At 41.8% G+C, this 27413-nt stretch overlaps 1 protein-coding gene across 2 annotated transcripts; it reads right to left on the bottom strand.

Moving 5' to 3' along the window:
• Window positions 1–401: 401 nt before the first annotated feature.
• On the bottom strand, window positions 402–17521 carry LOC114772204 (melanocortin receptor 4-like). Of its 2 annotated transcripts, none has more exons than XM_028965235.1 (2): window positions 17386–17521; window positions 402–2626 (listed from the first exon to the last, which is right to left on the bottom strand). In XM_028965235.1, the coding sequence occupies exon 2, from the start codon at window positions 2468–2470 to the stop codon at window positions 1448–1450; it is 1023 nt and encodes a 340-aa protein (XP_028821068.1). In that variant the 5' UTR covers window positions 2471–2626; window positions 17386–17521; the 3' UTR covers window positions 402–1447. The 2 variants fall into 2 exon arrangements, with proteins under 2 accessions (XP_028821068.1, XP_028821067.1); XM_028965234.1 differs by lacking the exon at window positions 17386–17521 and adding an exon at window positions 2915–3027.
• Between the last annotated feature and the right edge of the window lie 9892 nt (window positions 17522–27413).

Here is a 27413-nt window from a genome sequence, read left to right as displayed (position 1 = left end):
TCAGAATGATGCCTAATTGCCAAAAATTGCCGGTTAACACTTCACGCATCTGTTCAGACGTTTCTTTTATTACCATGTTATGGGCTGGTGCCCCGCCCTGGGGGAATGTGCCGCCCTGCCCCCTGTGTTGCAGTATGTTCTCCGTCAGCCAGAATAAACTTGAGCTCACATCAAACGCTACAAATTATTTGTAAATTTCATTTTACTTGCTAACATAGAAAGTGCTTGTTTACATGACACATTAGCTGTGTAAGAAATAGATATGTGAACATTTAGGCCATCAAGTAGAAATGCTGAAGAAGGAAAAAAGCTAAAATGAAAACGAAAAATCATATAACATATGCCTCTTCTGCCACTACTGGCCAGCAGAAAGAGATGGCTTTTATTAAAACACAGTGCATCATCATTTAAGGCTGAGACCACAGAACACAAGCTATAAGGAGAACAGACATGAAAAAAATATATAACATTTATAATATATATTATCACAACTTTAATCAGCAATTACTCAGCACAATGCAGAAACAGGTGAACAGGACTATGTCCATGGAATTTTATTTTTTGCAGCAAGGACAACCATTTTTCAACCTTCCTCAAGCTTTGTGGTGCAGTTTCAAAGCAGCCCTTTTCACAAACACATATGCGATTCTCGACAGAAAAAAATAGCACAAGACCTTTACGTTTCAAAGAAAAACAAACAAAAAAAAAAAACTCTTCACAATCAACGTTGCTGAAATGCAAAGGCTGTGTGCGGCACAGCATCACAAGGCACTTAAGCCATACTCTCACATGTGTAAGCATGATCATGTAGGGTCATATACACACATTACACTGCACATCAGCTTACTTACACATGTGCACTGAGGTTAATTGAGGTCTTAATTCACAAATGGTGCCGTTTAATACCTGAATATGGTGTTTAAATAATAGATCTATATTTTTCCTGTGCTTTGGTAAAACGTTTCAGTTGTTCATCGGCATCTAGAAATGTTGTGTATATACATGCATATATGCATTTCACTTAAAGTTTTTACCTAAAGAGGTGGGAGGTCTAAACAGCCTATGGGCAGGGTTAATGAAAAAGAGATAATAGTCAAGCTTTTAACTACAATTTTACAGCATGTAATATATACATTTGTATATACATTATACATTATTTCTACAATGACTGGGTAATTGCATTTACTATAGTATCTCATCCAGAATCTGTTTTTGTCATTTCAATTTAAAAAGGACTTGGAAAAACATTGTGCCAAAATAAAAATGCAGACTGGTCATATATATTTAGGTTCATGACCTGTTTTAGGGTCAATTCCTGCTTTGTGAATGATCCTGATCACAGACAGTAATTAATCATTTCAGGTCTATTTTAGGATTATTTTAGGTTCCCAAAGGCCAGTTTTACATTCTGTTCAGATTAGATTGTGTAAAGACATGAACCTGCTTATCAGTATTTGATTGGCAGATCACAGTCGCAGAGGCTGGACAGGCTGCACCAGCAGCAGAAGAACTCCTTGAAGGTCTTCCTCATCTCCTGGCTGCGGAAGGCGTAGATGAGCGGGTCGATGACAGAGTTGCACATGATCAGGATTAGGTACATGTTGAATTGGGACATGAAGCAGGCGCAGTAGGGGTTCCGCGGGCACGAGATCATCAGGATGAGGTGTAGGAAGAATGGGGCCCAGCAGACCACGAAAACTCCCAGCAGGATGGTCAGAGTGATGGCACCCTTCATGTTGGCACGCTGGTGGATGGGCGCGTTGCCCGGCAACGCCGCGATGCGCTTCATGTGAAGGCGAGCCAGCAGGAACATGTGCACGTAGAGCGATGCCATCAGCGCCAGCATGGTGAAGAATGTGCTGATGAGGCAGATGAGGACAGTGGTACTCTCTGAGTAGATGATGAAGAGGACCCCGGACGCCGTGCAGCACGTCCAGATGAAGGAGATGACAACCAGGGCACGCCGCACAGTCACAATGTTGTGGTATCGCAGTGCGTAGAAGATGGTGATGTAGCGGTCCACGGCGATGGCCAGCAGGCTGCAGATGGATGCCAGAAGGGAGCTGCAGATCATGGAGTCAAAGACGTTGTCCATACTCTTGGTCACGTTGCTGGGGATGTGCAGGGAGCCGCTGTTAATCAGTGCTATGACGATGGTCTCCGAGGCGTTGGACACGCTGACCAGCATGTCTGCCACGGCCAGGCTGCAGATGAAAAGGTACATTGGTGAGTGCAGGTTCTTGTTCTTTACAATCGCGGCAATTACCAGGATGTTCTCCAGCAGGCTGATGATGCCCAGCGTGAGGAAAACCTCTGTGGAGATAAGCAGCTGCTCGTAGCATCCCTCTGAGGAGGAGGAGGTAGGAGGAGATGAAGCTGAAGTGGGTTCATTCTCCTCCAAGGAGGCAGGCAGACTTTGGTTTCTGGTGCCGTGTCCTTGAATCAGTCCCAGGTGTGTGGTAACATTCATCGTGAGCTGCTGGATCGTCTTAATCCATTAACGACGCCCCTTCAGCATCGGGAGGGGAGAGCCGTGCTCCCGCTTCTGCTCCATGCCTCCTGGAGCTCGACTGAGTGGAGGGGGAGTATGCAATAAGTCACCGGCATCTGAGTTTCTGATCCATCACTACGCAGGGAACACACAAACAAGCTGCAATTTAACACACCTCCATACGCTGAATCCACCTCCATACACTGACTCCTCTGGCAAAGCGAATCAGAGTGACAAATAAAATAAACTGAGGATTGATTCAAAAGGCAAACTATCAAAATGGTCAGAAAAGAGGTTTGAGAAAGAGCTGCAGAGTCGTCTGGAGAAGACAGAGAATGGAAGATTTGAATCTTGCGTCACCAACAGAGAATGAAGTGAAATGCAATAAAGAAAGAGACAAGATGATTAGTCACAGATGGGTACCTTATCTCTGAGGTAGCAATCCTGTGCTGCGCAGACCCTCACCCTCTCTCTCTCTCACACACACACACACACACACACTCGTATGGGGCAGACTACAGGGAGGCAGGAATATCAGCACTTGATGGACTCTTAAACGGAGCGCTCCCTGTTATTCCCCCACTGGAGAGCTGCGGCTCCTCCCACCAGCCAATGAGACGCTGCAATGCTTAGAGGAGGGCTGCGACTGATCCTGTTATTTGTGCTTGCAAATGTACACTGGAGTGCAAAAGTCTTAGGCAGTTGTTAGTAGCTCTCAAGTCGTTCAGACATTTACTCTCCACAGTGACCACGTTTTATGATGTTGGAAGTTTGGAAACTTTTAAATCTGAACTGATCTCTAGTGGATGTAAATGATGGGTGGCAGTATATGATGGCACCAGTACAAATGTTTGAAACCTCTTTGAAAGTCAGCCTTTAAAAGTGTGAACTGTGTTGAGTCATCACAGTAAATTTAGGATTCATGGCACTGGCACTGCATCAGACCATTTTTTCCACACTTGACAAGACTGACATGAACATGACAAAAGGGTGTGGATTTTTCACCTTCAACAAACAGTTTTCACTCTTTTTATTAACCCTAATTTTATAATTGTTAATAAACATGTCATTGCTAAACTCAAATGAGAAGTAAATTTAGGTTATCAGTACTTAGTAACTAACCAGCAACACAGATTTTGTCAGGATTGGCATCAGGTGGAGAAATCAAGGAGATGGTCAAGGAAATAAAGGGGCCATGATTCCGCCCCTCTGCAGCGACGGCATTTTCGTTATGAACGTGACCTTCTGTGTGGACCTGACGACAGTTTGTGTTTTGCTTCCCATCACTAGTTTGTGTTTTCCCCGTTTTGTCTGTTTTCGGCCATCGCGCCTTTTTTATTTCTGTTTGTTAATAAAATCCCTTTCCAGAATATCCCGACTCTGCGCTTTCCTCCCCCGTCAGCTCGCCAGTGTGACAGATTTTGATCTATGTTGATTTGTTACTCTGCATTATGCCCAATACAATGTTCAGCCCATTTCTTAGAATAACAGTTCTATTTAATGCACTACAAATGTGAAAAGACACTCTGGGTCACCAAGGAAACATGAATAAAAAGGCTGTGAACTTACTGCATCTTCTTCACTCATGCTGTGCACTTGCCGAGCATAAAATAAATGATCATTATGACTCCCTTTCCTTTTACTTTGTTTTTAAAAGATTCGTATTCTGATTCATTGAGATGTGGGAAATTAAATCATTTCCCAGAATCTAAACATGAAAAAAGCTCTATGCTCTTATACTTTTGATGTTGCCCATGTGCACCAAATTGATTGATCAATGTATTTTGCTATTATCAGAGCAGAACTTACTGGCCTCAAAATACATGCTTTGATCCATTAATTGATGGACTCCACAATCTGACTTGTTTTTGCTGCACTATGCTGTTTTACGTTCTAGGTGAAATGGAGAGAAAAACCACTTGAACTCCTCGTCGTTTCAGTAACTCACAAGTCAGTTGGCACAACGAACAAGGAGAGTGACAACCATGGAGCAGACCAGCAGATTGATTTGGACCTTAGTTGACATTAGACCTCAGACCTCAATGACTGAGTGGTGTAGGGAGTAGTGTTGTATTGTCAATGAATTGTTTGATGTTATATCTTCGTCAATTAACAGCAACACGGAAGCAGAAGTAAAGTGCCCGGCAGATCAGTGTGCCGGTCTTGGAAGTCCAGGAGCAGGGCAGGATCCAGGATATCCTGCCAGGGAACCCAGGAGTGCTCCACCAGCTCGTAGCCCTCGAGTCCACCAGATATTCCAGGCAGTGGCCCCACCAACGTACGTCCAGAAGGCGATGAACTGTGTAGGCCAGAGAGCTGTCAATGCAACATGGAGACTGTGGTAGAGACAGGGGTGGTTGCAGAGGTGATGAGTAAGCTTTGTGGAGGTGGGAAACACCGGGCTGATGCACATAGTGCACATAGATAGAAATTGTCAAATCCCAGGAATTGTTGGAGGTGTCGGATGGTGGTGGGCAGAGGCCAATCAGCGACTGCTGTGGTTTTGACTTGGTCCATGGCGAGGAAATTTCGGTGGCATGGAAAGTGCTCTTTTCCAACTTGACGGTTCTGCAGGAGACGCTGGAGGACTTTTCTGACATGGGAGATGTGGGTCAAGAAGTTGGGTGAGTAGATGAGGATATCATCTAGATAGACAAACACGAACCAGTCTAACATGTCCCTGAGTATGTTGTTAACGAGCGCATGGAAGGCGGCAGGGCTGTTGGAAAGGCCAAAGGGCATGACCAAATATTCGTAGCGTTCAGATGGTGTGATAAAGCTGGTCTTCCACACATCCCCCTCCCATATCCGAATGAGGTGGTATGCATTTAGGAGGTCTAGCTTGGTGAAGACGGTGAGTACTGCCAGGAGTTAAAATACGATATTCATTGGGGTAGGGGTACCGATTCTTCTTGGTTACCGCATTCAGTTTCTGGTAATCAATGCATGGCTGCAGTCCCCCATCCTTCTTCCCCACAAAAAAGAACGGGGCAATGGCTGGAGAGGTGGAAGGACGGATTATGGCACCATCCAGGGATGCTGTGATGTACTCATCCATCGTCTATCGCTCCAGAAGCGAGAGCAAGTACAGACGGCCTTGTGGTGGTAAGGCGCTGGGGAGGAGGTCGATCGACAAGTCATAGGGACTGGGGGGGGCAGCTCCACAGCCTTGTCCTTACCGAAGACCGTGGCAAGGTCATGGTAGCAGTCTAGGACCATCTGGTGGCATCTGGGTCAATTTGTCTTTAAGGGGCATAGTCTTGGTCGATGGACGTGGTTTGGCCATGGTAACACATGGAAGCATGGTTAGCGTGAGGCTGGATTGAACAGGGGCATGTTTCTGCCCGTGGGCATGGTCAGTCTTGTCTTTAGCTTGAACCTGGACATGGTTGTTGCAGTCTTGGACCGGGAGGTTGGGCCTAGGCAGGTAGCATGGCATGGGTTGAGGGACGTGGCCCTGTTGCTATGTGTGTGGACCCAAGGTGGTTCGGGTTCGAGGGTTGGTGGTGGACACATTGGCATCCCCATTGATTGATGGTGCCCGTGGTCCAGTCAATGTGGGGCTTGTGGGTGGTAACCTAACACAATGGGGTCATGTGGAATCGTGGTTTGGTAGAATGGCATAGGTTCCACAGATGAGGCAAATGAGTAGGGGCTTGGTTTGGAAAAGTACTTGCCCTAAGCCCAACGGGCTGCCGTTTACTCCCATAACCACATGTGATGGATCACACCGGGAGACTGGGAGCTGGAGTTGGGTGGCCAGTTCGACGTCGATTAAGTTCATAGCCGCCCCAGAGTCCTCCAGCGCTCACATCTGATGTTGGCCGGGTCTGGGTTCCTCCAGCAGACGGTGATGGGAAGCAAGCAGTGGGTGATGGAGCAGGGAAGGGACTTGGTGCTCACCAGGGGGCTCCGAACCTCGGGCAAGCCGGGGGAGGGGGGTTCCCGATGGTTGTGGTTTGATTCGACGGTTGGGACAACTGAGGTGGTTCAGGCCTCCACAGTAGTAGGTTTTCTCGTCGCCTTCGTGCCTGGGGAGTGAGCAGGGGGTAAGCTTGGGTTTGTTGGATACGAGGGGGGGCAGAGCCCTAGGGGCGTCAGGCAGGTGTGCTACTGGGGCATAATGGAAAGGGGCGTGCCGGTGCCATTCTCATTTACATTTACAGCATTTATCAGACGCCCTTATCCAGAGCGACTTACAATCAGTAGTTACAGGGACAGTCCCCCCGGAGCAATTTAGGGTTAAGTGTCTTGCTCAGGGACACAAAGACCGCCTGGGTCTTCAGGTTCACAGGCGAGTGTTTTACCCACTAGGCTACTTCCACCCCCTCTCGGCTGCGCTCGACGAGACATCTGTCTAAGGACGTGATGAATTCTGCTGTCCAGAGTGTTGTCATCTCCTTCATCTGTCCAACTGCCCAATGGCAGTTCAGCTTGTCTTTCACCACCTCCCGGAGTCCTTGGTAAAAAGCATCGGGGAGGGCGGTGTCAGTCTTTCTATCAACGTGTGGCCAGCTTGGAAGCAGAGAAGCAGAAGGCACTGCGTGATAAATTCACAACAACTATTGGCATCATCGTCGTAAGGCGGCGCTAATCCCGCCAGGGCAGAAACATGCGGGGAGCCGCGGCCGCCCCGGTGGGAGTGGAAACCGCAGGACCAGGACAGCTGGGCTGGAACTGCAGCGAGTGGACATGTGACGAAAGATGGCCCAGCGTCTCCTGCATGGTCTCCATGTCTGCTGCATCAGGAGATGGCCTGCTCTTTCTATCAAAGTGTGAGTTCGGGGATGCATTTGCAGGCATGCTTGGAGTGAAAGGACAAGTTGTTGTACAGGGAGAGGACACTGGACAAGCTGGGGAGGCGGACCAGAGGCACTTGGCCAGTTAGAGAGAGGCAGGAGGGGCAAGCAAAGTTCTAGGTCAGGGACAGGCAAAGGTCATGGTCATAAGTACAATCAGTTGGCCGTGGATAAAGAAAGCTAGCGTCTTTGGGAATAAATTCAACAAAGAGTGGGCAGCGTCTCCTCGGGGTCACCTGGCTTTTATACTTTGCGCTACCCGCTCTCTCTTCCGCTTCCGAGTCGCTGTCTCCTCGGCTGGTCTGGTGCTCTCAGCTGGGCTGGAGGTGTGTTGGACATAACAGAGCTCTTATATCCTTCGCTCGTTACCTGTATTAATGGAATCTTTTTGAACTTTTTATCTGTATAAAAGACTCATGTCCACACCTTCAAACAGTCAGGCTCAACCTCTACCATGGCCAAGACCAGAGAGCTGTCTAAAGACAACAGGGACAAGATTGTACAGACTGGGATGAGCCAATCTACATAAGTCAAGTAGGTTGGTGAGAGGAGATCAATTTTCTAGAAAAGAATTCAAATTATTAGAAATAATAAGAAAAAAAATCACCTCATGAATATTTAAGCCTCTGATGTAAACCTGAAAAAACAACCGAGGGGAATTTTTTTTTCTGAAACTGAAATAGATGTGCTTATATATGAAGTGAAAAGGCAACAAACAAAAAGAAAGGCAGTTTGTGGTAACGAATGCTGTGACTGAAGTGAGTGCAGCAAATGGGACGGTGTAGTCAGATTGAAAATTGATCATAGAAAGAAGGAGACACAGACATGGCTGGAAATATCGCTATAGTGATGCTCACAATTGTGTGTGTGTGTGTTGGCCTATCAAATGTTGGCCCCAATTCAGCAAATAGCTTTAAAAGCACACATCTAGGTAATCTAAATCTGTTTATGAGCCAGGCATCATCAGCCAAAAAACTTTATGGTCTCGGAACACCCGTTCACTTCTAATTACGCCATTGGCTTAATCTTCTAACAAAGCCAGCTATGTTACATTACGCATGAGTATGATCGCGACATTTATGTGTTTTCTGCAGTCAGACTGATTGCTTCACACCGTGTCCAAATGATCGTGATGATCACAGCCACAACTCATCCATTTGTATTTCAAAAGCTGTGCCGCATATATTAAAAGTGTAAAGTAAGTTAAAATTTTAATGCAAAATGTTTTACTTCACTGTTATGTGTAACTGAAAAAGTTCAATTAAATGTACAGTATATTACTCAGTAGCACAAGGAATTATTATATATCAACTAATGCCACTCATGTTTTTGCTCACTCTCTTCACTCACAGTTGCATTCCCCCCAAAATGTTTGCACGCATGAGTCAGATTTTGCTTAAATATGCACACATTCATCAAGTTTGTTTCGCAACGAATGCGCAGGAAGAGTCGTATGCAACGGTTTTAAATGTCGCCCTGATCTTTAGCAGTAGATGCCATTACCGTTGATGACTTTTTAATAATATTGCAGTTCAACATGCTTCACCACAAAAAAAAATCCTACAAAACGTCAGTATTATTTCTACTCGCAAGCCACAAATATTTTTGTTACATAAGGTGACCCAGTTCATTTTGGAGCTTTTGAAGTGTCACATAGGCCATTAAATAATTATTTAATACAATCTCTAATGCAGTAGGGTCATGCAGTAGGATTTTCTACATTCAAGCCAAAAAAGAGTGGCTCAGGCAGATTTTTTATGTTTATGAGCAGCAGTAGGACAGCATGTCATTTGTCTATCATGGCTGCACACTGCTCACCGAGGGTGATGGGTTAAAAGCAGAGGACACATTATGTTGTGTCACCGTGTGCTGTCCTGCAGTGTATCACAATGACAATCACTTAAAAAAACAAAAAGACTGAAATAGATGATTTTACCAAAAAGGTTGCCTTTATGTTCTAACCCATGACAAGAGAGTGGATCAGAACCTACCTGTAATCTTGCTTCATCCCCTAATTGCTCTACTCAATGCAAGGGCCTAAACCCTCATGCATAAAGATTTTCTCTGATAGGATTCAGTGCATCATCAGAAAGTGCTCATTTGGGGATGAAAGAAACAATATTTAGTGATGGGCTCTGCATCAATCAGTTGGGTCCATGCAAGTTCCCAGAAGGATAGTTGGTAATGTAGTCAAACCACAGAAGCAACACGGCATGATGCAAGCACATAATGTGGACACCCTGATGAGTGAAATACGTTTACTTATGTGAGAAAATATAGATGTGGTATTTCTGGACATCCCTGGACTTTTTTTTTTACATCTTAACACCACACCCCTACAAAATATATTTTTACAATATATCTTATACAATTTAAATACAGTATTATTAATTTGTAAGTTTGTTGCTGAGCTACAGCAGCTCCTCCATTGGACCAGGATTGATGCACCACCTGCATCCTTGTTATTAAGAGAACAAGCAAGAGAGCAAGTAAAGTCATCTAATTACGTACTCTGGTGATTAGAACCCATTAGTTGAATGTATACAAGAGCACAACCAAATCATGGACCAGCAAGCAGAAAGGAGGCCATTCATAAATAACATGAACTTAATGAAACGTGGGCAAACAGCAAACAAAATTTTCTCTGTCATGTTCCATGACCAGAAAAGTGCATAAACAAGCAAGCCAATTAAAGACAGGCTAAAAGTGCAGCACTTTTAATTTATTAGAGAACAAGCAAGTTTGTCAAGTGTTAGAGAACTCTTTGAAAAGTTATTTGATTATTTAAGCTTTTTTGTGACCTTTTTCCATTTTAAAATTTGGTCATCCAAGTCATGTGTCTTCTAATAACTTGGTTGATTTGTAAAAAGTCTGTGTTTTTCTTTCTAATGTGTTTAATGTGCAATGTGTGTACTTCTTCTATCCTTTAATGTCAGTTGTAATGTCAAATTTTTGGAACGTAGATGCTGCATCAATATTGTTCAGACAAGCATTCTTCTAAGGTTCTTCTATTTCACATACCTTCACCCATTCCACACTTCTCAACAAGCATTCTAGCATAGCTAGTCCTTTTAAAGCATGCACATTTACATGCTTCAGTCTAGAAGCTGCCGTTAATTTGGACCTTTTAATCCACCTTCCAGAACAACCCGAGAGTGAAAAAAGAAGTGTTTGTCATTGTGAAACACAGCACAGCACGCCATGCACAAAATGAAATCCGTCCTCTGCTTTTAACCCACCCATTGGTTAGCAGTGGGCCGCAGTGTGTGGGGAAGGTGCTTTGCTCGTGATTCGAACCGGCAACCTCTTCCTTAACCATTAGGCCCCAGGCCACCACTGCCCCAGTTGGTGATGGTGTGCAGTGATGAAAACACAGAGGTGGTTGTCAACAAGGGCAGGCCTCTCTTATTGGAAATAATCCAAAACACAAAAAGGGACAAAAATCTCAATGACAAAAAAAAATACAAAAATGAACTAATAAAATCAACAAAACAAAAACTCCATGGGAGGAGAAAACAAACAAAAGTTCAGGTGAACACTTTACCACACTCAAACAAACAGGGGTAGCACTCATTCACCAAACACTTCCAATAACTCCAATAATGCTGACTCAAGCCAACCTACTCTTCTAAGACATCCGGGAAAAGTATTCATTAGTATTCCTTTCACTGATTTAGCACTGCCGGACTTTTTAGTTGTCTATATGTTTTGTTTGCCTTAAATGTTCCTATTTCACTGCCTGTGTCGCATACTTTACTTTAATTCCTACAATGTTACATCAATTAAACAACGATTTCATTTATCTTTGGATTTGTACATTTTCTTTGAATGCTGAACGCAATTACACAAGGTTTTCGTGAGTAAAAAATAATGGTAGACATAGGCATGTCTGTAATAACCTGACTTATTTACTCAAAAAGGTTATAATTATTGCAATATGTAAGCTTAAAACTAGATAAGTGTATTGGTCATTTCTAACCAGAAATCATTGTGACATTCAGTGTGGGTGATTAGAACCCTTTGTGTGTTGCTTTTCTCCCTCGCTCCCTTGTCTTGTATTGTCGATGTTGTGCTTCTGTTCAGTTTCTGTGTTTCAGGCTGTCGTGTCGGTGTTTTTGTTTTGTGGTTTATTAAACTTTATTAAATTACTTCATTACTTCATAATTCATTTAACAGACTACACATGTACACTATTTTTATAACTTAAATAAAATATTATTTCTTTAACCAAATGAGTCACAACATTTTCATAGGAATCCTGTTGCTGTGTGCAATTAAAGTGGCATAGCTGCCACTTTGCACTATCCCAAAGCGGTTCACTTGCCATGAGCAGATGAAAAGCATCCTGAGAATCACAAATCACATTCACGGTTTACTTGTGTTGGTGTGAGGGGCATGACTCTTCACAGGAAAAACCCACTAAACTCCCCAATTCCCCCAGCTTTCTATTTAGATTTTGACTGCATGTGGTAGTAGCCTAGTGTGTTAGACACTCGCAAAAACATTAAATAACATTAAAACATAAACACATTAAATAAAATTCACAATACACTTTTCCATTCCCACGTCTGTGCGCTAAATTCTATATGGCCAGGATATCATTCTATTAAAACCTGGACCCTCTATTGTCTTTTAGAGAAGCTTTTCATTCATGTTCTGGATACGCCCAGTCTGTAGAGGACAGAAGGCAGATAGAGAAATTACCTTTGAGTGTCTGGATTGCTTCATTTCAAGCATAATTTGCCATCCAACTCAAGATGAAAGAAAAAAAAAATGGATCCCACACAAAAAACTATTTGCATTTAAAGCACATTGAACACAACAAAAGCTACAAACGCTTTTGGTGACATTTCACTTTATTTCAAAATCAAACTAAGTTTAATAAGCAAAAAGGCCACAGATGAATAATAGAACTCTCTTTGGATAAAAGTGTCTGCAAAGTAAAGTAAACTAAAGGAACTAGTGAACTTGAAATCTACACGCTCATGTTTTCCAAATACCTATTTATTCTACCAGGTTCTGCTGTTCGGCTCATCACATGAATGAACACTAGAAAATCATTGTTTACTTTTTTTTTTAGAGAAACACAAGGAATTGTGTAATTTGTGATGAGGACTACTTATTTTGTATATCTGCATACTTGGTGTTGAGGAATTATAGATTTTAGATACACATATGTGAGCATGCAAGTTCATTTTTTGAAATCAATCAATGTAAAATTATAGGGTAATAGAGGAAATAACGTTGGTGGAATGTGCATTTGTATATGTCACTGGAAATTCAAGATGGAAGCCTATTTTAAATTAAATTGGTTTTGTTTTATGTGGCACAATTTTGATTCACAGATTGAGATTCATTTCACAATATGCGTTAAATTACGTTGAATGAACTGAAGATAACTGATACACCCTAACCCAAAAAACCCAAAGTTCAAAGCATCAAACATAAATTTTTCAACTCTGCTCAGCTGGTCCCTTTGGAAGATGGCTAGAAGGTTAGAAGGCTATGGTGATCATAAGCAGAGGTAACTGAGGTGTTGTGAATCCATAGAAACGCAAGCCAAGGGAGGCAAACAGCAGAGCAACCGTCATGGCTACGAGGCCGGGAGATGCCACTTGACAAACCAATCTCTGAACCTCCAAGTGATATTGGAGGTTCTCGCTCCGCTTTATTGTCGTCAGATTTAATTTCCTCTCCTTGTTTAAACACTAGGTCCTTGTTTACCGTACAGTTCCGTCCCACATGTTATCTGTGTGGAAGCTGATAAAGGAACTGAAGACACAGAGACCCTCGCAGACCTTTCTTCTGCCTGGGAACAGGGCGTGATAACAGCAGGCCAGGCGAGCCAAGGACAGTTGAGCGCGCACACACACACACACATATGGGGGACACACCGATGTGACGCATTTGTGAGAAATTGGGTCATCGAGTCTGATGTCAAAACAATAATATCCTGAATTAGGCTCATGGCGCTCCCTGCCTGGGTTCTCTATTACGACTGGAACCACTTGCCCTTTCAGTAATCACACATGCGGTACCAAAGGGACCAGCGAGTCAGGAGAAGAGAGCAAAAGAAATTACTGCTGCGATTACCTATGCCACCACTTTACTGAGAAATGGCCCCAAAAAAAAGTTCTTCCTTTATTTGCAGACCTTTATGGAGCCATGAAGTGTCCCGCTTCTTCTGCGAAAAGGATTCAAAACACAGATATTACGAAGCATGTGGCAGAATTGAAAGTGACTTACAAGTGATGATCCGTAAGAAATTAGCTTTGCTGCTAATAGGCACAGTGAAAGGCAAGTTTTGCTCCGTGCGAAACGATTTTGAATTGACATGTTCCTAATTTGGTCTTCACGCAACGTGTGAAAAAAGGCAGGACAGGGGATTAAAGGGAGATGTTAAGGGAAAATAACTGATGGGGGCCATTTTAAGGATTTCAGCAAGAAACATATTTAGTATTTTTGGTAGCAGGAGAAAGCGACGTATGCTATTTCAGATTAGCCTCTTTTTACCTTCATGGCTGTTTTTGTTCACTATTGTCATCATGAGATGAGATGCTCATTAACATGAGTGAATGATAACAAAGTGTTCAGCAGAATCCTTTAGGACTGCTGGAAAACAGTCAGTGTTGCCAACTTAGCGACATTGTCGCTATTTCTTTTCCATAAAGCGCCTAACAACAAGCCTTAGCTAGTTTTTGTATAATATTTCCTGATTTACCTGCTAGCCTGACACACCTTCTCATTCACTGTGTTTTCTTTATTTTCATGACCATTTATGTTGGTAGATTCTCACTGAAGGCATCAAAACTATGAATGAACACATGTGGAGTTATGTACTTAACAAAAAGTGGAGACCTGACCTCCACAATCACCGGACCTGAACCCAGTCGAGATGGTTTGGGGTGCTAAACACCTCTGGAAACTCCTTCAAGACTGTTGGAAAACCATTTCAGGTGACGACCTCTTGAAGCTCATGGAGAGAATGCCAAGAGTGTGCAAAGCAGTAATCAGAGAAAAAGGGCGGCTATTTTGAAGAAACTAGAATATAAAACATGTTTTCAGTTATTTCACAAGTAGAAAAAGCTGTTTATAAACTGCAATGCCCAACAGGGAACTGTGGCAGACAAAGCTTAATTCAAGGCTCCTGATAAAAAGGAGGTAGCCATGGGCGATTAGGGCTCAGCAATCACGTGGCCTGTCGTGACAAGGTCACATCTACTGACCAATCATAAACTTTTCTAGGTTCATCGATGATAACTTGAAAGCACGTTTTAAGTCGCTCTGGATAAGGGCGTCTGCCAAATGCTTTAAATCTATATGCAAATGGAAAAGTAGAGAGAAAAGAGAGGTTGGGGAGAAAGTCAACATATAGAGGAGGAAAAGAGAAAAAGAAAGGATGGTATTTGGGGGAGGAGCATAAAAGAGAATGAACACTGACAATCTACTTGGTACCTGCTTAAACAAAGAAAACAAAAGAAGAAACAGCAGAAAAACCACAGCAACAACCAACACATGGATAAGTCACAGTAATGAATATTTATTGTTCAGTCGGTCCAGGCAGTGTGTGTCTGTGAGAACGTGTTTGTGCACCTGTATGAGCCCTTATGCGTTCCCCTGTGTGCACACCTATGTGTGTGAATGAACACATGCCCACAAGGTTTCACCATGTAAGTGGTTAATAGTGTAAGTGGGAAGCCGACCCGCCACATAGTCATGGACAAGCAGGCACCCTCATGCACCCTCATGCACACATATGCAAATATTCACACATTCACCAAATGTGGAGACATGCAAAAATAAATGCTGTATACACATTCTCAATCCCCATATTACCCTGATTAATACTTACTGCAAGTGCAATGTTCACATCATGTGTGTTATTTCAAAGTCCTGTGTCTTCAGATTTGTTCTATAATGTAAAAAATGTAATGTAATCTAAATGAGTTAATATGTAAAAACTAATTTGACTGGTAATGTAGTTTCCCTTCAACGGAATGGGCCACATGACACACAGACACACTGGAGTGACTGGAGCCAATTCTAACCTGTAATTCAACCCCATAAACCTCAAACAGTTTACTTTTACTTCTTCATTTGCATTCAGCCATTACTGTGGGTCCATGAGAAAGAAAAAAGGTTATTAGAATTTAGGGACTAAAAATATGTTTTGCCCATTCATGTAGATAATGATTGCATTTGTATTGCTAAATAAAAAATTATGCAATGCTTTTTTTTATACACTTCAGACATGTATTCAACACATTTTCTGCATACATTTAGCTCACTATTTAATTCTGAAATTTGTAGTAGATTATAAAGTTAATTATTTACTATATGATGCTTGCAGAAAAAAAGTAATTTTTGGCATGCATGACCCTGGTGTTTAGCTAGCTCTGAATAACGTTGCTATGCAGCAGCTGTGGGTCTACTTTACTGCAGGCACAGTTTCGGAGCAGTGATGAAAATCAAGATCAAGCCATCTCCATGATGCCTTCTCTGCTCAATAACAGGCAATAACCCAACCCAGCGGCATGTTCCAATTAATTACTGCACTCATCTGTTCATCTGGGTTTCAGATTTTACTAATGTTTTATTCATCTTCTGCCGTGTTCCTCTTCCCCGTGTTTATTATGAGGCTGATAAACAACAATGCAGAGTGCGGAGGTGATTTTTGCCGAACCGCTTTTCCCACAATGCCAAATACTATCAATGACAGGCTAGAGTTGAAAAAAAGGAAACTAAGCTTATATGAGAAAATATTGTGGAAAATAATAATTTATGCCCTATTTTTTTTGTTTTGGAAATAGAGGACACTTGGTTGTTGCTAGAGGCATTTGGTCACTATGATCCACTGCTGTCCAGTGCACAGCACTTCTCTGTTCTTGTTAATCAATAATGACCACTAATACACCACAACAATGAACATCCTTTCACACCAAGCTTTTGAAATGGAAAGTTTATGAAAAGAGCAACTAACTTTTTGTTTACATTTATTCTATAACTTTATGCTTAATGTGAAGTCATTTTGTGAAGCGTCCAGATGGGGGACCAGATAGATTGTACCAGTTGGGTTAAAATAATGACAAATATAATTACTAATTATAATTTAATTACACTCTAACTACTTATAGAGTAGGTTTGTATTGTGACATATTTTACTCTATTGTTGTCCACTCAATCTTCCATTGCTCTGAGGACAGTTTTTATTCAAAAATACATTTTATGCCATTAGGTCTCTGAAGCGGTATAACAAAAAGGGACATTGGGTGAAGTGAGGGATTAGCTATGAACTAATGGCTCATTACCTGCCTGTTATTAAGTCTGTGAAGATTCCCAGTCATCCAGGTGAATGTGTCTGAAAGTTGAGTCATGGCAACTGGACTTTTTTTTTAATGTAGAGACATTTACATTTACATTTACATTTACATTTACATTTACATTTACATTTACATTTATGGCATTTGGCAGACGCCCTTATCCAGAGCGACTTACAACGTTTCAATCTGCATCCAGAGACTCTGCATGTTCATTATCACTGCTCTCAAAATGTATCATGTATTCTTTTTTCCTTCCTGCTATTGCTTATTTATCCATATCACTGCATGGGTGATTGTTACTTTGATGACCCTCACTGACAACGTGATCTTCTTATATCTTCCAAAAGGCATGCAAATGCATTTGCGTCATATGATGAGGGTGTTGAGCGAGAAATCATCAGCCACAGTTACAGAAGGAACATTTATAGCAAATGTACAAAAACCAACAGAATCACCACGTGTATGGCAACTTGTGTCTTATTAGAAGTATACATTGAAGCATCTTTAGCATTCTCCTCAAAGACACCTGCTATATTGGAGGGGACAGCTCTGTGTCCAGTTTGAAGTCTGTGTAAGAACCTCAACATCCATTATTTTCATGATTACAAAAGAAGGAAGACTGGAGGAATGGCCTCCTCTTCTTTGATGATAAGTTGTAAGTGACTGAGCTCAAACCACTGTACACAACTCTGTCCACATCAGCAGAGCAATGTTGAGAATTTCATAAAATTACATCTCATTCATGAACCTCTATTGGAAATGTAAATGAACTTACGTGACCCAAGGTTGTATGTGAAAAACATGTTGTGTCCATCCTTGCCCAACCTCCACAAAGTTTCATAATGGATAAAGCTTTCATTGGAAAAATCGCAGGATAAGATGCATTACCATCTAAGCAAATTGGACCAACTGAGAGTAACCCACGGCAACAGTCCAAACTCAAAAGCCATTCATTCATCTACCTATGTGGCAGCAGTTCACATGGCAACCAAAGAAACAGCAGTTTGGGCTTTCAGTAAGGTATTAAACATATGTCAGAGATGCACCAAGAATCTATGATTTATAGGGCCATGTCTTTTATTAAACTGCACTATAGAGTGTGAGGTTCAAAATGGGAATTATAAACTGAAACTGCATGTCATTCACTGAAATAAATGTTTTCATTATTTCACTGCTCACCAAGGGTGATGGTTAAAAGCAAAAGACACATTTTGTTGCATCACTGTTATTGTGATACAGAGCACAGCACACTATCACTTTCCTTTTTTTCAGTTTGCTTATTTAAGATGGCTGCAAAGTTGTGGTAACCCCTGGCAAGGACCTGGACTGAGGAACAAGGTACGTAGAGTGGGCGTGATGAGGCGTGGCTTGGCTGGGTGGCCAGATTAACGTCCATCAAGATCATGGTGGCCCTGGAGTCCACCGAGAGCAGTAGGGAGATCGGCCGGAAGTGGTGCAGCGTTCAAGCATCTCCTCCACAGCATGAGGTAAACATAGTCCTTCCACTGCTTGGGGGGACCAGGTGATAAAGACTAGTCAGACAGAAATGATCAGTACCGTGCAGACGTGGATCATTTGGGGAGAAGGCAGAGGAAGCGTTGTTGAGGAGGCAGAGGTCAAAGGTTATCAGTGTCAAACAGGAACAGGTCATCGGTGTCTAACAGGTCATCCAGGAATCACTGTTAAGGGCAAATGGTCAGCAAGGAAGTTATCATACAAGGTAAGGCTTACAGTAACGTGATGAATATCAGCCATGAGTTTGCAATGTTGTAGTGAGCGTGGGGTCCTTTTTTCCTCATGGTTTGGTCTGTGTTTGGTCTGATTTGAATTTGAATTTGTGTTGATCTTCTGGGTTGGGTGAGGCTATGACTCTGGTAGGTCTTGGCCATCAGGAGGCTATTATCGGACTAATGTTATAATGATATTAGTCTGGTAGTAGCCTAGTGGGTAATACACTCCCCTGTGAACCAGAATACCACAAATTCACAGGTTCAAAACCTACTCACTACCATTGTGTCCCTGAGTAACCTTAAGTCACTCTTTCAAATATGGCCACCAAATGTGTTCTTCATCATGAGTTCAGAGACTCATTTGTTGAATACTTCATGGTCCAATCAAGCAGTGGGGCATTGGTGGCATAGCGAGTAAGGAAGCGGACCCGAAATCAGAAGGTTGCTGGTTCGATTTCCGAATGGCCAAGGTGCCACTTCGGTGCCTCTATGCAAAGTACCATCCCCACACACTGCTCCCCGGGCGCCTGTCATGGCTGCCCACTGCTCACCATGGGTTAAAAGCAGAGGACACATTTTGTTGTATGCACTGTTTGCTGTGCTGCAGTGTTTCACAATGACAATCACTTTACTTTCACTTTTTTAAAAGACTATAATTGGCTGTTGCTGGCCACAACAGGGAGAAGGGTCAGAGGGGCAGCAATGGTGTAGAGAGTGGTGGCCCCGGTCTGTTGGAGAAGGTAAAACAATAAACCAGACAACTACAAAATCCCAGGTTCTGGGAATACCATTACTACCATTGTGTCCCTGGGCAAGACACTCCAGGGGGACTGTCTCCACAGTGACTGTCCCTGTAACTACAGATTACTACAGTAAGTTGTTCTGGATAAGGGCATCTGATAAATGCTGTAAATGTAAAATGTAAATGTTTTTGGTGTCAGGGAAATGACACCAACATCAAAATGCAGTCTAATTTGGCACAGGGAGTCAGTTTATTGTGACTGGTCAAAATCCACAAGAGGACATCCAAACACGTACGGGTCAAGCAGATCAAGCAAGGTTGAGACCAAGACTGCTGACCCGTGCTGGTCTTTCACTGTGCAACATGCATAATGGTGTCATTACAAAGGATGGCAAGAGTCACCATAGCAACAGTGACAATATATACAAACAGGCCTCTCACACTGTAGATCCCGGCATATGTAGCCCAGTAGTTACAGCATGAAAAAATTTCTGACAAATAATTATGGCTAAGAAACACAGGTTCAAATTCATGTATTAAATATTAAAAACATTAGATGACACTGTTACAAAACATTCAGGAAAGCCTATCATTATTTAGACAATAAATCAATTTATTAAGAATGCAAAACAAAAATACAAAAACAAAAATTACAAACACAATCTTGCATCCTATGCATGTGGGAATTGCCCATGTATACTGAACTATATTTGGGCATCACAGAATTGTCTGGAAAGCAGTCTTGAGCAGATACACATGTTCCCCATTGGACTTTATCGTCTCAGACATGCAATAAACGTTTGTAGACCAGTTTCATGCATCAGGCCATGCAGTTGACAGCATTTTTTCTGTCATATGTGATGCACCTGAATCCCCCTGAATCAGAGGGTTTCTTTCTATATATGGTAATGGAAATATTCTCCACCCTTGGCTCATGTTAAGAAACATGTTAAACTGTGCATTCAAAAATTAAGGTTGTAATAACTCATATAAGTCATATCCCCATATACATACTTAAAAAAATATTGAAAGAACTTCTCAAATTAGCCAAATGATTCAAAACTCACTTTCAAAATCTGCCATGTGTCTTTAAAACTATAAAAAAATATAGTTATTGGGCTTGGCCTGCACAAGCCCTATCAGAACGACTTATGGCTGTGGGAGCACCTCAGGGGCCAGGGTGATACTAAAGAACTTCTCAGAGCTTAACAGGAATCCCCCTGCAAAGCTGGTGGTTGGTGGTAGTAGCCTAGTGGGTAACACACTCGCCTGTGACCCGGGTTCAAATCCCACTTACTACCATTGTGTCCCTGAGCAAGACACTTAACCCTAAGTTGCTCCAGGGGGGACTGTCCCTGTAACTACCCTGTAAGTCGCTCTGGATAAGGGCGTCTGATAAATGCTCTAAATGTAATGTAAATGTACCCGGTTCCCATCCCTACAGAGCCATCTCCCTTCCAACAGGAGAGGGTTCTTGAAAGTGAAGTGACTGTCATTGTGAAACACTGCAGCACAGCACACGGTGACACAATGAAATGTGTCCTCTGCTTTTAACCATCACCCTTGGTGAGCAGTGGGCCAGATCTGATCTGATACACAAATGTTGCATAACATTAATAACTTACTTCAAATGTCACATGATTCCATCCATGTGACTGGGAGCAACAGGAAAGGTAACGTGACTCCTATAAATTGGTATGATGGCCACTGCCTGCCACTCAGTCATTGATTGACACCAATCAACTAGACACGGCTCCTCTCCTTCGTCCCAATGTTAGACAGTTCCTGATCTTCTCCTATCCTCTCTTCTAAACTCCTTCCTCTCATCCATGTGGTGTTGCTGCTCACGCCGGTTCGCGTTCGCATACTAAGTCAGAGGGAACTTACCTGCCAAAAAAGCTAACCTATTTGTAAAGAAATTTGAGGATATTTTTCCATATTTTTCAGGACAAAATTTTACAGTGCTTGAGCCCTCTAGTGGTAAGATATGATCAGTACACGTTGGCCTTTTTGTGTATTCTTCACTTTTTCGGTTTAAAAAGTATTTGTACATAAAAATACACCAGGTGGCAGTGTTGCATGCCTTTTCCTGTGTAGTAGAACGAGCATGACCCTCACGATAGAATGTTTCCTGGCGAGAGGCCTTGCTTTTTGCACGGCTATGAACTGTTTCTGTAAGAGGATTTGAATGATTTATTGGCATTAGTCAACTTTTGAGAACCTGCCAGTTTGCACAGCAACTAAAAAGGTAATCTCTGGTGAATTTATTCGCAAAATTATTATTATCTCGCAAAATAAAATTGGCCTCATGTAGGTGTGTTTTTTTTGTAACATATTATAATATTTTATTTTTTATTCTCTCCCAGCACAGGCTGACAAAAACTAAAGTCAAGCTGTCGCTGTCCTCCTGTTAGCTGAGGAGCAAACCCTGGCACTTGCCTCATGAAACATTCATAAAATGTGAAGGAGTAAAAAAAAAAAAAAGGGCCAAAAGAAAGCACCTTGCCAAATGAGACAGACTTTAATGTCTGTAGGAGAGGGTCTGCAAAAAACGACTATGCTCCAAATTCTTGATCATGTCCCTTAACTGTGGAATGGCTGCCTGAGTGTGGTTAAACATTTTTATGCAGGTCATTGAAACAAAAAAATTGTCTTTTTGAAGTCTGATGTGGTATGAACCAAAATACATTTTATTTTAATGTGTGTGGGCTCTGGATTTTGTTGGCTATGCAATGAAACCTGGAGGCCAGTCGAAAGCCCAGTGCACCATTACAGAGGGAGATTGGTGGGGATGGGGTGATTTGGGGATAGATGGAGCTGCATGAAGGTGACTGGGGATTACTCTGGTCCCACGGCACAATCTCCTGGCAGCATCTGGGAGCCACCACGGAACAGAGCGGCTCAACCCCCTCTGCCTCATCTTCATCCTTGTCCCACCCCATCCAATCAAACTGTGCCCTTCCCCAGTCTCTCTTTCACCTTCAACTCTCTTCTATTTCTCTGCTCTATGCTGCTTTTTTTTTTACTATGTTTTTCCTTTGTATGGTCCAGGATCCCTGATAATAGAGCAACAAAGCAAGCTGATGCAACCAGTGTCATCGACCGGCACAGGATAAAACTTGTACCAGGGTAATGAACCAGATCTGCATGTTTCTGTTGGTTGTGGTCGACAGCTAACTGCCCAGATCCCCCATTTCAAAACCAGCCATGGCCAGAAATAAAACAAAACAGCATATTCCAGCTTAAAATACTGAAACGCTAAACAATGCAATGCAATGAATGTGGCGGTAGCCTCTCCATTAAGTTCCAGGATAAGATAAAACTTAATAAAGCCTAATTAACTGCAATACCACATTCCCTCTGGTTCTCACATCAAAGATATTTGGTTGCAGAGGAACTAAATCAGTGAGCACCTAAGCCTGGCACTTAAGCATTTGGTCTTACCCACACGTTGCTTTTTCATTCTGCTGTCTAAATTACAAATTATGTTATAAAAAGTGGCTAATTAGTTCTACATTGAAGATTTGTTAGTGCAGAACATAAAGCTGAGACAGGACCCGGCGAGTCTTCAAGTTGAAACGGCTAGTCTTCAAGTTGATCTGCTTGAGTTTGTTGTCGAACTGAAATATTCCAACTGCTGGAGGCAGCTTTTTTGCTACACCGTGAGTTCTTCAGCATAGATTGAGGCATAAACAAATACAACAAGTCTTATATTTTTTATTTATTTATTTACAGATTAGAGTGGTTTTGATGACCTTTTTCCCTATATGTGTTCTGTGTGTGTTATGGCTGTCATTAACACATTAAACCATTATGAAACCATAAATATGCGCATGAAGATACAGATAAAGAGGGACATTCAACAAAAGGGCAAGTGATTACAGGTTACTATATGTTCTGAATCTACTTATTTTTGTAAAACTTAAAAAAAAAGAACTTTTTTTCATTTATGAACTCTTTTTCAAAGGCCCTGAAAGTGGTGAAAGGGTATAAAGAACAAAAATGCAGACTTTTACTGTCAACCAACTTTGCCAAATAGAAGCTAAGTAGCAAGATTGTTGGCAATGCATCCTGCTAAAAAAAAAAATTATATCTCGCTGCCAAAAAGTGTGAGTAGGTTCTGAATCAAGTGCCATTATTATTTCAGAAATGATGTTTCATTAATCAGAAAGTCTAGGTTGTGGTTTTCTTAACATACTACAGTGTACAGTGTGTTCACTCACACACACAAAATATTCTCTCCTTTTTTTAAGGTGTCATATAAACCTGTACAAAACCAGACCACCCACACATTCCCACTTCTATATCAAGACATGGTGTCTTTATTCTTCTGCGCCATTAAGAGCAGAGTTCTGCTGAGTCCCTTTACATGGGAGTCAGGTGAGGAGTCCCATATAAAGGGTAGCCAATAAGAATCTTCTGAATCAGAATCTTCTGAACAAGGCACAGATATGGATTTGAGGTCTGGAGTCAAAAAATACTGCTATTTAGTGCCGTTATTAAATTTCGGTTGGATGTTATAGGAAATACTAATACTCTAGCATGATAAATCCAACAGTCAGGAACAGCTGGATTTATTCAGCCTGCAAAACACAGTCCAGTTTGTACATTTTTTTTCATCCAGGAGCAAAGGTCACTTGGTTGCAACAGGCTGCAACCAAACCATTTTATTGTTGGAATTTCTTCAGAATTTCTTGTTTTTCTCTTGCTTTTACCCATTAAGGGAAATGAATACTGTAATCGGCTTTTTAAGTTTAGCTTTATCATTTCTCAGTTCCAGGATTGCAGTGTTTGGGGAGACTCAGAACAAGAACAATAATTGCACCTACTTAATGAATAGATATAGGTTTCTTATTGTCCAGTATTCCTCAATGTCTGTAATTTTTTAAACATTTCAAAGTGTTTCTTGTTTTCTATGTCAGTCTACAACTGAGATGAGAAGTTTAAAAAAAATTGCAGGCATCTTAAGAAAGGCCTGTAAGTATTTGCACAAAGATACAACAAGAGGTCAATTATTAAGATAAGAAAAAACTTTACTTATCCCGAGAGATTCTTGTGTCCTGAAAGCATGCTCAAAGCAAACGGGAACATACGAACAGAACAGCAGTAATAGTGCAAATAAAAGTATAATATCAAAGAAATATCCTATCAAAGTAATAAATAATAAATAGCTTTGACACGTATAGTACAGTGACTATAGATCAAGTGACATAGTGTTGTGCCATAAATAGAAAGAGGTAGCAGCTTGTTGTAAGGGATGAAAAGGATGCAAACCACATTCAGTAGTATACAGGAGGGTATAATCGCACAGTCCCATAAAATTAATTAATACTGACATTAATAAAGTTGTACAGTCTTATTGCCATGGGTAAGGACTTCCTGTGGCGTATGGGGTATGCTATAATGGGGTATGTATAATGTAAAACTGTAATGTTTTTATCTGAAATACACTTTCAAATGGATTTTGTTTGACACTTAATCATTAATGCACACTATTGTGTGGTTTGTGGTTTCCAGCACTATGATTACTCTATGTGCAAGTTTAGTTCACTAATTTCCCAAATGTTGCTACGTACACAACTGTGCCTGCTTCAGCAATCCCCGAATATAGGCTGCATCAATTCTCATTTTAACCCCTCTCTGAGTTCTAATAGTTTGGTTCGGTTGGCTGCAAAGCAGCATTGGACACAATCTATCAGCTTTATCAGTAACACCGCAGCTTGGGCTTTGTCCACAAATAAGTGTTAAATGTAGTGCGAAAAAGCTGGTAATCAGAAAAACACGAGGAAGAACGAAAGCCCAGTGTGCGTCCACCTCCTGAGGGACACAATTTCGTCTCTTTCATCGAGAAAGAAAATGTAGCAAGTGCTTGTGTGTATGCACTTCTTCCTTTTCTTTTTAAGTGTCATATGCAGAGAAAATATAAAAGAGGTCACATTGCAACTGCAAACACAGCAGTTGTATTTTTATTTCAAGCATACAAAACTGCCCGTGTATGTATGTTTGCAGGAAGAGAAAACATATTTAATAATAGTGCTGGATTCCTTCATAAAGCAAGCATAATTTGCACGATGCATAAGCTGTGGTTATAATGAAGGTAGACCTGTTGTTCATCTGAAGAATGAACTTGTATGACTTGTGATGTCACCTTAGCTGTGGACCAGTGATTAGTATGATTAATTAAGGACTAGCTGCTGAATGACAGGCTGGGACCAGCAATGATAAGTGGGAAATGTGAATCCCTCCATCACTCCTATAACCCCTGAAATCGGGTCAAAACCAACTTGTGTCAAATGATGGCCTCTACTGGTCTAGGTCTGCCAGTGCGGGGACATGACTCCAGCAAAGACAGATTATAGAAAGATAGAATTGATGCCCCACAACTTCGGCAGATTACTCCCTCCCTGTTTTTAAAGTGTATTACACAATATTACAAAATCAATCAGTTCTCCACTTCCCTCTCCAGAGGGATGAAGTATGAACAGTGAGTTTAAGTAGAGTTTAAGGGCAGGCAAAAAGTTCCTGAGACTCTGATATAGCACTGACCACAAACTTTTAATCACCTTCATTAAAAAGACTATTAAAATGCCTGAGATGTCTCATGCCAATGGTGCGATTCAGTCGATTTGGAGTGTGTGGCAGGCGAGTTGTGGCAGACACTCTGTCAGAATTCTACTCGGCAGGCCATCAAACACAAAATCTATGAGCTGATCAAGAAAGTGGCTCACATTGAGAGGCTAGTCACACTGAGAACTGAAAGTGGCAAAGCAGCATGTCGCACAAAAGAAAAGGTATGAACATTTGTTGGGTTTCATTCTGAGACCAGACATGAGATTATTTTTTTATAACAATCAATGAGCATAGAAATATAACATTACAGGGTTGGACATATAGTTTAGTAAACAGTTATTTTAGAAAAAAGTTGTTTCTTAACACTTCCAGAAATTTGAATCTAAATACCTTGTTAATATTTATTGTTTGTACAGTATAATTCTGAATTGTTTGTATACATTTGAGTTCAGGCATATTTGGGCAGGGCAACAACACATAACCTGCTGCCCCACGATGGACCCACACCCATGGCCAATCACAATCACCTGAGTACTAGCCCAGAGACCTGTCACGCCCACCTGCCTATTTAGACCTCGCGCTGCCATCAGTCACTGTCTGGCCTTATGGTGTGCACGGTAACTCTGAGAGTGTGTATTCTGCTATTTAACTGCAGTTTCTCCTATTCTGAGTTGATGGTCTTTTGTTTCGGTCGTTCTTTTGTAAACTAAATTGTCAGTCTTTCTGCACTTGGGTTTCGGTGTGTGTAGCTTTAAATGCTAATGAGGAGAGAGGCGGGATGAGGGGGAGAGCAGCCTATAGAAGTGAGTGGGCATTCATGCAGATGACGTCATCAACACCATTACCAACCACAATGTTTGCCGCAAACAGAAACTTGTGTCTGCGTTTTTCCAGAAAAAAACCCACTGGTTCTTCAGAGGCTTGTGTGACTGAACTAAAAGTTACATTTGGGCTCATTTTTTTTTTTTACATCCAATCACCAAACAACTGCAATGCTTCACACGTTTGTATGCCATGAGGGTGGGTGGGGAGGTAACCTTTCCACGTATGACGACATAAGGGGCCAAATTTCAGACTAGACCATCTGAGCCGCTGCTCTCGGAGTGGCAGAGCAGAATGGCCAAAGTACTTTTTATGGTATTGTAAGATGGGGCATTTTGCAGGACCACGGTACTTCTGCAACTTTGCCTTGTGGAGAGGCAATTTGGTGGAGATGGTCCGTGGGGGTCGGTCTCCTGTTCTTTGTTCTTGCGACCATTTGGTGAATAATAGGTGTGACGTGAAAGCCATGTTTTTTTTGAGATCGTCTTCTCTCTTTATCTGTCCCCAGATGGGAGACTCTGAGGGCGTGATGACAGAAACAACAAATTCTGATTGGTCCGTGACAACTTCCTGTGGGTCAAATGTATAAAGGAAGTTCACGTGTGGTAGCTGGGGTCTTTTTTTTTTCTCAGCTTCTTCTCCATCGGAACTGGGCCTTCCATTTCCCGAGTCTTCTCTCTACCCATTTTCTCCTGGATCAGGTGATGTCTCTGAAGCTTGGTTCAGGCTTTTCCTCCTGTCTTTCATTTAGTTTTTCTCTGTAACATTGGTACTTTTTTACATACAATATTTACATGTAACTGCAATAGAATGTACTGGTGTTAATAAATTAGAAACTGTTCATCCTTTTAACCTCTATTGTGCCATGCCTCATTCTGCCAGGTAACATAAAGTTGAAGTGGTTTGAATATAGTGCTTTTGTGTGCACCTCAGTTTTAC

The sequence above is a fragment of the Denticeps clupeoides genome, chromosome 2 (assembly GCF_900700375.1).
Source record: "Denticeps clupeoides chromosome 2, fDenClu1.1, whole genome shotgun sequence".
Taxonomy (NCBI): Eukaryota; Metazoa; Chordata; class Actinopteri; order Clupeiformes; family Denticipitidae; genus Denticeps; species Denticeps clupeoides.
The sequence above is the reverse complement of the archived record's forward strand: the minus strand, read 5'-3'. Positions and strand labels throughout refer to the sequence as shown.